General features: G+C 46.9%; 1 protein-coding gene across 1 annotated transcript; it reads right to left on the bottom strand.

The window, feature by feature from the left end:
- On the bottom strand, positions 1-5,909 carry LOC103643462 (long-chain-alcohol oxidase FAO1). Its single transcript, XM_008666661.3, has 3 exons — positions 5,394-5,909; positions 4,859-5,137; positions 1-2,047 (listed from the first exon to the last, which is right to left on the bottom strand). The coding sequence occupies exons 1-3, from the start codon at positions 5,619-5,621 to the stop codon at positions 266-268; spliced, it is 2,289 nt and encodes a 762-aa protein (XP_008664883.1). The 5' UTR covers positions 5,622-5,909; the 3' UTR covers positions 1-265.
- Between the last annotated feature and the right edge of the window lie 7,371 nt (positions 5,910-13,280).

The raw sequence follows: 13,280 nt of genomic DNA, 5'->3' as shown, positions 1-13,280 counted from the left end.
TATTATAACAAAAAACAAATAATAAACTATACTTGGGCTAGTTAATGGTACAATATTGTCCTCTGAAATTATTTTTAAGTTCAATGACCTCAACTAAGTATATAGGAAAAGCGTTAAAAAATGATGTATGAAAATACGAGCCGATGGGCTTTTTATGCAACAAATTACAAGGATGAAGACACATCCAACATGCACACACACAGCCACTGGCAGGGGCAACAACCATTTGCGCGCGAGCACGATCCGACGGTCTCAAACCAGGCTACTATTTATTGTCACGCGCCAGAGACTCCGCGATGCCCTTGGAGACGCAGTACGCGGTGGACTGTATGGTGATCATGGGGTTGACGCCCACCGCCGTGGGCAGCAGGCTGCCATCGCACACGTACAGCCCCTCCGCCTCCCAGCTCTCGCCGCGGCCGTCCACGGCGCCGTGTTTCGGGCTGGACCCCATCCGGCAGCTGCCCATCTGGTGCGCCGAGCAATGGAGCGCCCACTTGTCATGCCCCGGGACCATGGGACCTTTCTCTACGGTCACCTGCTTCAGGAACGCCTCCAGGTCCTCGTCGCGGAGGCCGTCGCACCGCAGCCGGAGCCCGTCGCTGCGGTGGGTGCCGACCTCGGCCGCTCCGGCGGCCACCAGGATGCGCAGCGTCTGGCGCAGCCCGTTGCGGAGCTCGTCCACGTCCTCCCGGCTCGGGGTGTAGCGCACGCGGCCCTCGCCGTCGACGTGCCCCGCGCCGCGGTCACGGACCAGGGCGAAGGCGTGCGCGGTGCGCGCGTAGCGGAGCATGCGCTCCTTCATGTCGCGGCCCGACTCCCAGGGGACCAGCGAAGCCCAGCATCCTGGCCCCAGCGCCGGCGTCTGGATGATGGTGCGCGCGGTGACGCGACGCATGGTCGTGATGATGCCACCCTCGTAGCACTTGCCACTGAGCTCTGCCTCCGGCGTGCTGTCCGGAAAGTAGCCCCACGCCATAGACACCGGGTGCAGGTGAAGGTTGCGGCCGACGTGGCTGTTCTGGAGCCCGCTGTTGCGGAGCAGAGGCGGCGTCATGAGCGCGCCACACGCCGAGACGGAAACCTTGGCCTCGATGCGCAGCTTCTTGGTGATGCCGTCGCTCATGCACGTCGCCACCAGGCCCACGCACCTGTTGCTCCGGCCGTCCCTGCCGCCTGGGTTGCTCTCCAGCACAAAACGCTCGGCCTTGCAACCTGTGAGTACGACCGCGCCGCGCGCGACGGCGTCGACGAGCCACGTCGTGTCGGTGCCGCGCTTGTCGCCGGTGGGGCAGCCCAGGTGGCAGCTACCGCAGAAGTGGCCCTCCGACGAGTTGCGCGGCACGGCGTCGCCACGCAGCCCAAGCGCCTCGCAGCCGCGGCGGAGCACCTTGTTCTGGAACCCTTCCTCCCGGCACCCGCCGGTGACGGCGAGCCTGGCGCAAACCGCGTCCATGGCGTGCGCGTACTCCGGCCTCCCGAACATGGGGAGCCCATGCTCGCGCGCCCACTCCTGCGTGACCCACTCCGGCGTGCGGACACTGGCGGACCAGTTGATGGCAGAGCCGCCGCCGACCGTCGTGCCCGCGAACATGATGGTCGTCACGTTGGACGTGCAGAAGATGCCCCCCTTCTCGTAGAGGCGCTCCATGGACGGGCCCTCCACGGAGGTGTAGCTCTCGGCTGTGAAGTAGTCCCCCTTCTCAACGACGACGACCTTGCGCCCCGCCGCCGCCAGCACGGCGGCGGCCACGCCGCCTCCGCAGCCTGACCCGACGATGACGACGTCGCATTGCACGGTGTGGTGCGCGCCCGACACGCCCGCTTTCACCGCCACTCCTCTCTCCGTCAGTGACTTGAGCAGCGTGGCGTCGTTCAGGGATCTGGTCTCCACGACGCCGCTGTCCAGTGGCCGCGGTGACGGCGCCTCTGCCTCCGCTGGACCTAATTCCCGTGGCCGTAGCCTGTCCACGTCCGCCGCCGCCGCCGGCACGGGCACGCTGTATCCTATTGCTTTCCAGGACGGGTTGTCCGAGTTCTCGTTTACCTGCACGTTGGGAAAATGATACCCCACATGACGATGACATCTTTGCAACCGTCAACGTCGGTATTAGACCCCGGCCGGTCGGTTTTACAATGAGCACGTTCTTTTGCCTTCGACTTAGCGAGCAGCTAGCTTGATCCACATGACACTACAGCTTAAAGCTATTTTAAATAAAATATTTGGTCAAATGATATATCTCTGTTTCTGGATAAATAGATTCTTAGAGTTATCTTTGCTCAGGGGTTTTTAAATTTCATTCGTATTTTTAAAACCGTAAATATTTATGATATTAGATTAGCATCAATAAATATGCCATGGAATCTAATTTTATAATATGTTTATTTTATGTCATAGATATTATTACCCATTTCTATAAAGCTAGTTAAAATGAAGATAGTTTAACTTGTATAGATTATTATAGGAACTAATTTACCCCACCCGACGCACGTGACGGGACAACTTCTTTTTCTTCTTATTTAATGGTCTAGGGAGTACTACGCTAAATAGTGTTGCACTGTAGGGGCTCACTTCCGGCTTCCCCGTTGATGTTGCGGTGCATTGATGACCTCAGTTGGTGGTAGAGCGGTATACCCCGTTGATGTTGTGGCCACTAATGGGAGTAGAGCGCCTACCACACTACGGTGGTACTGTGTGAAAGGGGCTTGACAGTAAAGTGGGGCTATATGCACTTTCGGGCGGTTGTAGAATTTTTATATGACCCGAACTAAATCTACCAAATTTTCTTCTTTTAATTTTATCTTAACTATTTTATACCGTATTAAATAAAGACTTATATAGAGTTACATGGATCAAGCCCCGGGCCACGGACCAGGTGGCCCAGGGTGTAGATCCGCCACTGTATGCACTAGCTCTAGAAAATGACAGTAAAGTGGGGTTTATTTCCAGATACATTAGTATATCACGTAGTGTTCGTTCCAGATTAAAGACATTTGTTCGGACCGTTGTAGCTGTAATCTATAGAGACAAAACAAATAGTAGAAGTCGTTTTGGATAAAAGCAACATGAACAACTTAAAATATTTGTAGCTATAGATAGTTTCTGGCATTTTGCATGCGCAGACGTAGTAATGGCTAGCTAGTTGTGTTAATAATGAGTAATGAGTAGCTAGTTAGCTACAGTACTATGTAATAACTGGATCGTATCCAAAATAATGAGTTCATATTAATAATTGACCCTCTGAACTGGCTGCCCATAAAACTGTACGTGTGCGAGCCTGTGAGCTACGCACGAAGTAGTGTCGTCCCCTAGCTACGTCCATCTTCCAACCAAAAATCATCATGGAGCTGAGTTAGGGACGTGGTAGAGCGGGTGGGGCTTGAAGCCTTCAACCCTCATACCTCTCTAGAACCCATAGAGTTTTATTAAAGTCCCTCGTAAAATATAAAACATACATGATATTATATATGTCTATTATGAGAATTTAGTGAGATTATATTGTTGTAGCGGTTAAATTTAGTTTCTTCTAAAAAAATTCTAGTTTCATCCCTGCTAAGTGACACGCTGACAACACCACATATATTATCAGAGGACGTACTGCTTATCGACATCGACATCCTAACTAAAGCTCGTCGACCTGTCTCCGTTTCTTCCATGTGTATGTGGCCCCAGACGTCAGGCTAATCAAAAGGTTTATTTAACATATAGCTATAGCACCGAAAGAAGAGAATCTAGATATATAATAATTCATCTATATCTATCGTAGAGCTGCTTTACGATAGATTTGAGATTCATCCATCTGTTTGGTTCAGCTCTAGATTTCTCTATACCTCACTACTAATCTGGACCCACGTATGAAAAAGAATTTTGTTTGGATAAGTCATTTTATTTTTTGTTTAGATTAAAAACAATTTTGAAAACCGTTTAAATTTATATTATACACCATAACTTCACTTTGAAACTGGAATCCAGTGCAGTGACAAACACCCCATAAGTACTATTCTTTTTACTGTAATGAGTGGTATGGTTAATATTTTTTTCTTAACACCACTAAACTGTTGGATTTGACAGAGCACCGTTAGAGCTACTCTACCAATTTAATTAAATTACTCAATTCATCTTTATATTATCCCGGATTATGGTGCATCATATGCACGGTGAAGTTGGTGATGGTGAAGCTATATAAGCGTTTGGCTTAAAAAACAGATCTAAATTTATTTTTGACGACAGTCTATATCTGGTATAGAGGCTCTAGCTAATAACTAACAAAGGCGCTAACACGAGTGGTAGGGTCCCTCAGCAGCAAACCAGGCATGAATATAATGTAATGTGGCTACTACCGGCTAGCTAGCTGGAGTATCTTTCATGCTCCAACCTTCCCTGCCGCCGCATGAATTCTCTTGCCGCCCGGCGCCCGACAAGTCATCCAAGTCCCTCTCTCTCTCCCACTACCCAATCCATGCGTGCTTTCAGGAAAACGATGGTGATTTAACGCCAACCGTTTCCAGTCCTGACAGGGATTTTCGCTGGCACATCTATCAGAGAGGTATTTAGTATTTTAAATCACTGCTGGCCTGTTAAAAAGTTGAATTTTAATTTGCTCTCATTGGTATATGTAGATTTTCTTGCCTCGGTCTCGTCCCTGTCATCCTCGCGTCTTGGCCGGGCTCTAGGTTATCTCTTTGAAAAACCTCTCTACTCAGTTGCCAAAACACAATGCAAAGTCATTTCATGCGGTGGGGATCACTCCAATGCAAGACACGCACGCAGCATATATATGCTGACAAAGACTAGAGTTTATTAGAGCGATCCCCACCGCATGAAATGACTTGTTATAAGTAATAATATTTATAATACCATTGTGTAGAACGCGTAGTGGGACAGGAGCTTGGCGATGACGAAGGTGATCTTGAGGGGGAACAGCCACCGCGCGCCGCTCCACCGCTGCAGCACCCGCTCTCTCCGCTCCACCGGCATGTCCGCGAACCTGCAGGCGTACGGGAACGACGACTTGCCGGCGGAGAAGCACAGCCGCCCGCACAGCGCCAGCGTGCCAATCCTGGTGCTCAGGACCCACAGGACAATCCTCATGAGCAGCACTCCCTCCCATACGCATCGGGTCACCATCTCCGCGACCTTTTGAATTCATATATATATATATATATATATATATATATATATATATATATATATATATATATATATATATATATATATATATATCATGAACGACATAATTAAAGGGATTGTATATTACTCTTATGTTCGTAGTGAACGTTTAAATAGTGAACCTATTTTCTACTGTACCTTATATATATATACAATCTCTAGTGATGTGCAACTCTCGTGTGTATAAAAATCGTACTATATATATAGTTCCGTAGTAGCTCACCTCGTCAGGGATGGCGCCGTCGGCGGCGGACGCGCGGAAGAACCGGTCGAGGTCGTCCTTGCCACGGCCGGGCTGAGGCTGGACGTGGAGGCCCTCCACGGGTAGGGACGGGATGAGCGCGCCGCACATGGCCCGGAGCGCCTCCATCTGCGGCGGGCGCAGCCCGTGCGTGTACCCCTCGCGCTTGCACCTCCGCAGCAGCGGGCTTCCCCTCCTCCCCGTTGCCATAGCTAGCTTACGCTTCTTGTCGAAACCCGCGGGTGCTTAGTACAGACAACGGCAGTGGCTTGTGTGTGCTGTGTATATATAGAGAGAGACTAGATAGAGAGAGAGAGAGAGCTCCTGTGTCCTGTCGTTGAGACTTGAGCGAGAGTGAGAGCGAGACAGGGGTCTTGCTTTTGCTTGGTCCTAGCTTGGGAGTTGGGAAGATCGAAGATGCTATCTTAGGGTACGTACAACTTGTGTCCTTGACTTAGGCTTTTCTACCATGGTGTTGCATTGCTACTGAGTGAACGTTGATTTGCTATCTTAGGGTACGTACAACTTGTGTCCTTAACATATTTGATGGATATATATATATATATATATATACATGATATCATGTAATATAAATTTCTGCTTGTTATTTTTCTACCTTAGCACAAGATGGTTGGTCATCATTTCCCAATTTTGGTTACTTTAGGTTACATGAGCAGATTACTTGAGTGGCCGATAAACATTGCATTTTAATGTATATGATAGATTTGTTCGATGTGTAAGACTTATCTAAAAATTCTTAATTTTAAAAGATGATAACAAAAACATAAAATGGAAATTAGAATTTTTTAATTTCAATGTATCTTATTATAACATGTTCACTCCGTAGCAACACACAGATGTTCACCTAGTAAATAGATGAAAGCTTCTTAGTACAACAAGAAAGAACAATAGTGCTATTGGTTAGAAGGAGCATGTTTTGTTGGCTGTGTGTTGGTCAGAGTTTGATCCCTATAAGTGTTCCTTTTTTGGCCATTTTATCGGCTGGTAGCAGAACCAAGGGAATGTAAAAGGGATGGAAAAGGGAGGGAATGGGAATAACCATGGGCGAGAGAGAGAGAGAGAGGACGAGGAATGGGAAAGGAAGGGAATGGGAACGACAGGCAGCCCTGAGAGAGGATGGAGAATGGGAATGACAGAACCAGAAATGACAGGCTACTCTTGTAGCCTTAATAAGTAGTAGAGAAGTAAGTCCTAATCCTCCACGTCATCCAGTTTCTATAGTATTAATTTAGCTGCCATATAGACTAAAAGATGATGTGACAAACAATTAAATGAGGAAAGTATAAGAAACTGAGTTTAGTGTAAGACTTAGTTTGGACATGATATCCAAGACACAATGATGGAAGAAGAGTATTAAATTCAGTTTAATAATATTGATATTTGTATTGGAGAGGTAGTGTCTATTACTAGTTTCTAGATGACATGTAGGCTATAGAAACTATATAAGGGCACGTACAATGTGTGTCTTGAGCTGTGTTTTCGATTATGTCTAAGCGAGTAAATGTAAAAAAGTCAAGACATGTATCTTGACGAAGACACTAGCTATGTCTTAGCTATATGCTCGAGACAGAGGACTAGCTGATTGATCAATTTAATTTATTCAATGCTCTGATTGGTGCAATGGATAAAGTAAGACACATCTATTGTATTATATTGTGTTTTAATTATGTCTTATACTTGGAGTACCATACAACAGTGTCAGTGTTGTACATGTCTAAGTAGTGTCTTCGGTTGGGACTGCTCTAAGCCCATAAATAATAAATACAGTCAAAATACAATATGTATAGAAGTTCGTGTAAAGACGGTCGTTTCTTGATTTTTTCGGTTAGACCCTTAGAGACCACTCATTTAATTAGGTTACACGTACCCTTATAATTCCAAATTAAATAAACAAGTTTTTCAATATTAAACAGATCGGCGCTTCTGCCTCACATATGCATGCGGACCAAGACGGCGTATCACATAATTAGAAAAACGTTCATCCATAGAAGTTGGATTGCTCCATCAATTATAAATAGAGATGGATTTAGATGTCTGAAGATCCTAATTACCTGTATTCATATTCACTAAAAATACTAATATAGATATTTGTAGTTTAACATAGATTTCAAAATCTGAATTCGATTTCTAGTATTTTCTCTATCCGAATCTAGATTCGTATTCAACAAAACCGTGAAATATCTGATACTATATCTCTATCTGAGAAGAAAAGGCATTTAATGAAACCATTAAAATTTTATTTTTTTATTATTGATTACTAATTATGTCGGCGTTTCGATCCCGGGGGGGTCCCTGGACCGACGAGTAAAATTGTCGCTGCGTGTCTCAGCCCAGATGAGTTGGCGCGAGATGGAACACAAGGGGGAAAAACGCGGCTCGTGTTATCCTACGCCAGAGGGGATGCGCTTGCAGTAGGGGTTACAAGCGTTCGCGAGGGAGAGAGAGCGAGCCTGTTCGTCAGCCCGTCCTCCCGCGCGACGACCCTCTCGCATGAGGGTCATGGACCTTCCTTTTATAGATGCAAGGAGGGGGTCCAGGTGTACAATGGGGGTGTAGCTATGCGCTAACGTGTCCGGCAGAGAGGTGCCTGAGCCCTGTGTACATGCCAACGTGGCTGTCGGAGAGGTGCTAAAGCCCTTTGCACGCGGTATCGTGGCCGTCGGAGGAGCGCTTGAGCCCTGTAGAAGCACAGCTGTCGGGGCTGTTGGGACCTTGCTGACGTCTCCTTGCTTCCGTAGGGGCTGAGAACCACTGTCGTCATGGACGCACGCGGGGAGCCATCATTACTTGTTACCGGGGCGAGCCTGGATGGGACGCCGGTCTTGTTCCCCCGTAGCCCGAGCTAGCTAGGGATAGGGTAATGATGCATCCTCCGTGGCGCGGTCGGTCCGAGCCCAAGGTCGGGCGAGGCGGAGACTCCTCCTGAGGCCGAGCCCGGGGTCGGGCGAGGACGCGATTCCTCCTGAGATCGAGGTTGAGGCCGAGCCCTGGGGTCGGGCGAGGCAGAGACCACCTTTCGAGGTCGAGGCGGGTGTGGGGGATAGATATCCCCGGGTCCACTAAAGGAGTAAAAGACCTCACGAAAGGCCCAAAGGCCCAATAAATCATGAGGTCATTCCTTCGTGGGCCTGGGGAGAAACAACCAACAAAGCAGAGAAGACGTAAGACCGGATTGGTGCAAACCCGGACGGCCCACAACGTCGAACGAGTAAATCGCAACAGAGACCCGACTTTCCCGCGCAGGAGCCCCCATGCAACGGAGCCGTGCGAGGATAAGTCGGCGAGGGTTACGTAGGGATAAACTCAAGAGGTTCACTACCTTTTAGCTACTTGTTGTTATCATATCCACGTGTACTGCCCCACGGTCGAGTATATAAGGCCTAGGGGGCACCCCTTCAGATCGATCGACCCTATCTTACTTAGCCACCCACCACAACTCTCTGTGTCCTCAATCCAGAGAGCCCTCTTGTAACCACGTTCACATACTCACCAGGACGTAGGGTGTTACACATCTCTAAGCGGCCCGAACCTGTAAATCTTGTCCACTGTCCCTCGTGTGATCAGCACGAACCATTTTGCTACAGTCGTCGACACCGTCCTACTCCTAAAAACACCTTGAGGGGCAGCCCCGGGTGTGCGGTCGGACCCAAAACACCGACAGCTGGCACGCCAGGTAGGGGGTGTGTCGACGATCCAAGCTAGCTCAATGGCCGTCACTTTCAACAGCAAGATCACCATGCGTCCCGGATCCGTATTCTGCTTTGGGACAATCTCATCCGTAGCGGATGAAGAGGGAACTCTACACCGTATCGCGGATCCGCCGGAAAAGAAGTCTCCTCCAACAAACCCCGAAAATGCCGGAGAGGCGCAACCTCCAGCTCTCCGGAAAAAGATCGTCTTCGGAAAGCCGGGGGCCGAGAGTTCGCTGACCCGGAAGACTCCGCTGTCTACTTCCCCGACAAGAGAATGGACACGGATCGCGAGGAAGAAGGAGACCAGGGAAAAGCAAGTCGTTCTTTCCGTTCCTCCGGCCTCAAAGGAGAACGGAAAGAAAGTCGCCACGACAGCAGCACCATTCTACCCCGACGTCCTCTTCATCGGGAGAGTGGAGTCGCCCACCGTTTCCGACGACGAACCGACCGCACCCGGAGAAGAACCGCCTCAACGAAAGTCCCGCCGACGGAGGAATCGGCGCAGGAACGTTCGACGACATCACGCGGCTGGAGAACGGGATCCGGAGCAGCCTGTCTCGCGAGACGAGGTCTCGGAGATAGGAGAAACTCCGGAAGAACGCGTCTTCAGAGAACGAAGGAACTCCCGACGACGTGATCGCCGGCGGGCTCAGGAACAAGCCGAGCAAGATGCAAGGCAACGCCGGGAGAATCCGCTCTTCGGGCGCAACCTGAATCCCGACTTCGCCCGAGCTATGAACACGCCAAGCGAAGTCGGAGGGGTACTAGCTCGGATAGCTGATGGACTTCCTCGGACTCCCGACGCCGAGGGATACTGAAAGTTGCCTAGAGGGGGGGTGAATAGGCAAGTTAAAACTTTTTCAACAAAAACTAGAAGCAAACTGGGTAAAACTGAATTGATCTCGAAGTTCACCCAGTTAACTTTGGAAATGAGATGTTCTAAATGATCCACAGGGTTCAAAGTAGTAGATCTGAGAAGGGCACTTCTTGAAAGTCGCCTAGAGGGGGGGTGGATAGGCGAAACCTGAAAATTAAAACTTTATCCCCCAACTAGATCCTTTGATTAGTGGTTAGAACAAGATGAACAATTATCGGAGTATAAAAACTAAGTTCTTGCTAGTAAAGAGTATAGCTTTCAAATAATGCGGAAGTGATAAATCAATACAACTAATAATTCTATGATAACAAAGCAAGAAAGCTTAGATGAAAAAGAGCACTAACTCAAGTTCTTTTCTTGCGGGGTGTTGCTTCACTTAAATGAGATTTTAACTTGAAGCAACACCAAATGATATGAGCAAAGAATAGTGCAAGAGAACTTAGAGTAAGGGAAAGCAAACAAATCACAAGCAAAAGCACAATGAACACGGGTGATTTGTTTTACCGAGGTTCGGCCCTCGAAGGCCTAGTCCCCGTTGAGGAGTCCACTTAAGGACGGGTCTTTTTCAACCCTTTCCCTCTCTCCCGATTACACAAGGATCGGCGAGCTCTTCTTCTTCTCAAGGATCACTCTCGATCCCACAAGGACCACCACAATCTTTGGTGTCTCTTGCTAGCTTTTACAAGCCTCCAACACTTTGGAGGAAGTTCGAATGGGAGTCAAAAACTCCACGCGCAAATGAACACAAAGATGTAGCTCACACTGTCTCTCAATGAATCTCACAAGGCACTAGGGCTAAACTCAATTGAGTAGCTCTCAATTGCTTGCTCTCTCTTTTGTGGCACTTGTGTTGGTTGTAGTGGACTAAATCTTGTGTATAGGATGGATCAATGAATATAGGTGGTTGGGAGGGCTTGAGTATGTCAACTAGATGACTTGGAATGTTGCTTGGACTCCCACACACTGAAGTGGTCGGTTGGAGTGGTATTTATAGCCCTCAACCACCCATATAGCCGTTGGGGCGTATCTGCCAGAAATTGCACTGGCGGACGGTCCGCGGCTAGGGCCCGGACGGTCCGCGACCCTCCAACGGTCGATTCTGACATCTTCAACGGATACTTCTGACAGATCAACGGTTAGATCAACGGCTATCTGCCTCGGTGACACCACGCGGACGGTCCGCCCTTGGTCCCGGACGGTCCGCGCCAGCTATATAATTCCTTTTGATCAACTTGTCACCTTCGGGCTGAACCAGGTCTTCACCTGCGGACTGTCCGCGAATTATAGCCGGACGGTCCGCGCGTTGTAGCTGGACGGTCCGCGGTTTAGTCGGACTGTCCCTGATTTGTAGTTCCTGGTCGAAGTCAACTCGGTGTCGCGGACTGTCCGTCGCAAGGGCCCGGACGGTCCGCGCATAGTCTGTTTTTCCAAAAAGCTTCTCCTGTCCGGAATAATCTACGGTATTCCGGACAGTCGATTTAGTATAGTTGTAGATGAACCTTTGGCACCTGTAGAGCATATAATCTAGAACAAACTAGTTAGTCCAATTATTTGTGTTGGGCAATTCAACCACCAAAATTATTTAGGAAAAGGTTTGACCCTATTTCCCTTTCAATCTCCCCCTTTTTGGTGATTGATGCCAACACAAACCAAAGCAAATATATAAGTGCAGTAATTGAACTAGTTTGCAACAGGTAAGTGCAAAGGTTACTTGGAATTAAACCAATGTTACATTTCATAAGATATGCATGGATGCTTTCTTCATATTTAATGTTTTGGACAATGCATGCACCATTTGTTTTGTTTTTGCAAACTCTTTTGTAAATTCTTTTCAAAGTTCTTTTGCAAATAGTCAAAGGTAAATGAATAAATTTTTGAGAAGCATTTTCAAGATTTGAAATTCCCCCTGTTTCAAAATGCTTTTCCTTTGACTAAACAAAACTCCCCCTCAATAAAATCCTCCTCTTAGTGTTCAAGAGGGTTTTAAGATATTGATTTTGAAAATACTACTTTCACCCCCTTTTGAACACAATAAGATACCAATTGGAAATTTACCAATTGAAAATTATTAGTTTTCTAAAACTATTCTAAAACTAGACTATTCTAAAACTAGGTGGTGGGTGGTGCGGTGCGGTCCTTTTGCTTTGGGCTAATACTTTCTCCCCCTTTGGCATGAATCGCCAAAAACGGATATTTTGAGTGGAATATAAGCCCTTAAATAACTACTTTCTCCCCTTTGGCAAATAAAACATGAGTGAAGATTATACCAAAGACGGAGAGACAGCGGGATACCGGTAAAGAGTGGATAATACCAATGGAGTTGAGTGGAAGCGATGTCTTTGCCGAATACTCCATTTCCCTTTCAATCTAAGACTTAATACATGAGATGCTCATGAAAACATATTAGTCTTAGCCTTGGCACACAATAAAGATAAGAAATATGCAAATGTACCAAAGGAAAGAGACATGATTAAAAAGGATATGTCAATTAAGATTAAACAATTCTATACAATATAGATTGCTCCCCCTAAATATGTGCATGGAGAGGAACATATATTTTGGCCTTAAATGCCAATTGCACATAATTAGGTTAATGAGAACATATCTATATTATACGGAATGTGAAGTGGATTGTGTAATATTATAAGTGTGATGCTCATGTCAGTTGATGCACTTATGAAAGCATGTTGTAAACATTTCAAGCATTTTCCCTTAAGGATTTCAAAGAGGCTTAAGGACCATCCACCTTTGGAATAAAGGCAGCTTATCCTCGTTACAAGGTTAAGCTTTAAGCTCTTTGACAATTAAATCACTTCATCTAGTTTCAACAAAGATGCATTAAAGCATGAATGAATTTTTGAGAAGTTAAACTAGATATGAAGCAGGGATAATACATGGACATGCTTTCTCTTCCTTTTATACAAGATATGCAAAGAATGTATAGAAAAGGAAGATTTAGGTACAAGTTTAAATGAAAGGAGATAGTTTTACCTTTATGTACCTTTACATAGGGACGCTCTCTTCATTGTGCTTGTCCTTAGTCTTAGATGCTTAAGACCAATTCTTAATGACAATATATGGAAATATTTTGCACAAGAGAGAGTTCTACAACTAGTAATCTTTTCAAGTTCTTGTTAGCATATATCAAATGGATCACAAGTTGCATAAATGTATCATGAATTCTCCTTTTAACTTAGTGCATATCAAGATAGATGTCGATTGAAATTACCAATTGAAATCAAATTGAAATTGCATGAGGCACTAAGTAGCATAAGTGAT

Source organism: Zea mays, chromosome 1, assembly GCF_902167145.1.
Source record: "Zea mays cultivar B73 chromosome 1, Zm-B73-REFERENCE-NAM-5.0, whole genome shotgun sequence".
Lineage (NCBI taxonomy): Eukaryota > Viridiplantae > Streptophyta > Magnoliopsida > Poales > Poaceae > Zea > Zea mays.
Note: the sequence above shows the minus strand (reverse complement) of the source record. Positions and strands in the feature narration are given on the sequence as shown.

What these genes read in the sequence shown, in the direction of transcription:
- LOC103643462 (XM_008666661.3), bottom strand. Translation starts at nt 5,621, where the DNA reads ATGGCAACGGGGAGGAGGGGAAGCCCGCTGCTGCGGAGGTGCAAGCGC. An exon ending in ACGGCGCCATCCCTGACGAG is followed by an intron (nt 5,138 to 5,393) that starts GTGAGCTACTAC and finishes TGAATTCAAAAG; the next exon opens with GTCGCGGAGATGGTGACCCG. An exon ending in ACTACGCGTTCTACACAATG is followed by an intron (nt 2,048 to 4,858) that starts GTATTATAAATA and finishes CCCAACGTGCAG; the next exon opens with GTAAACGAGAACTCGGACAA.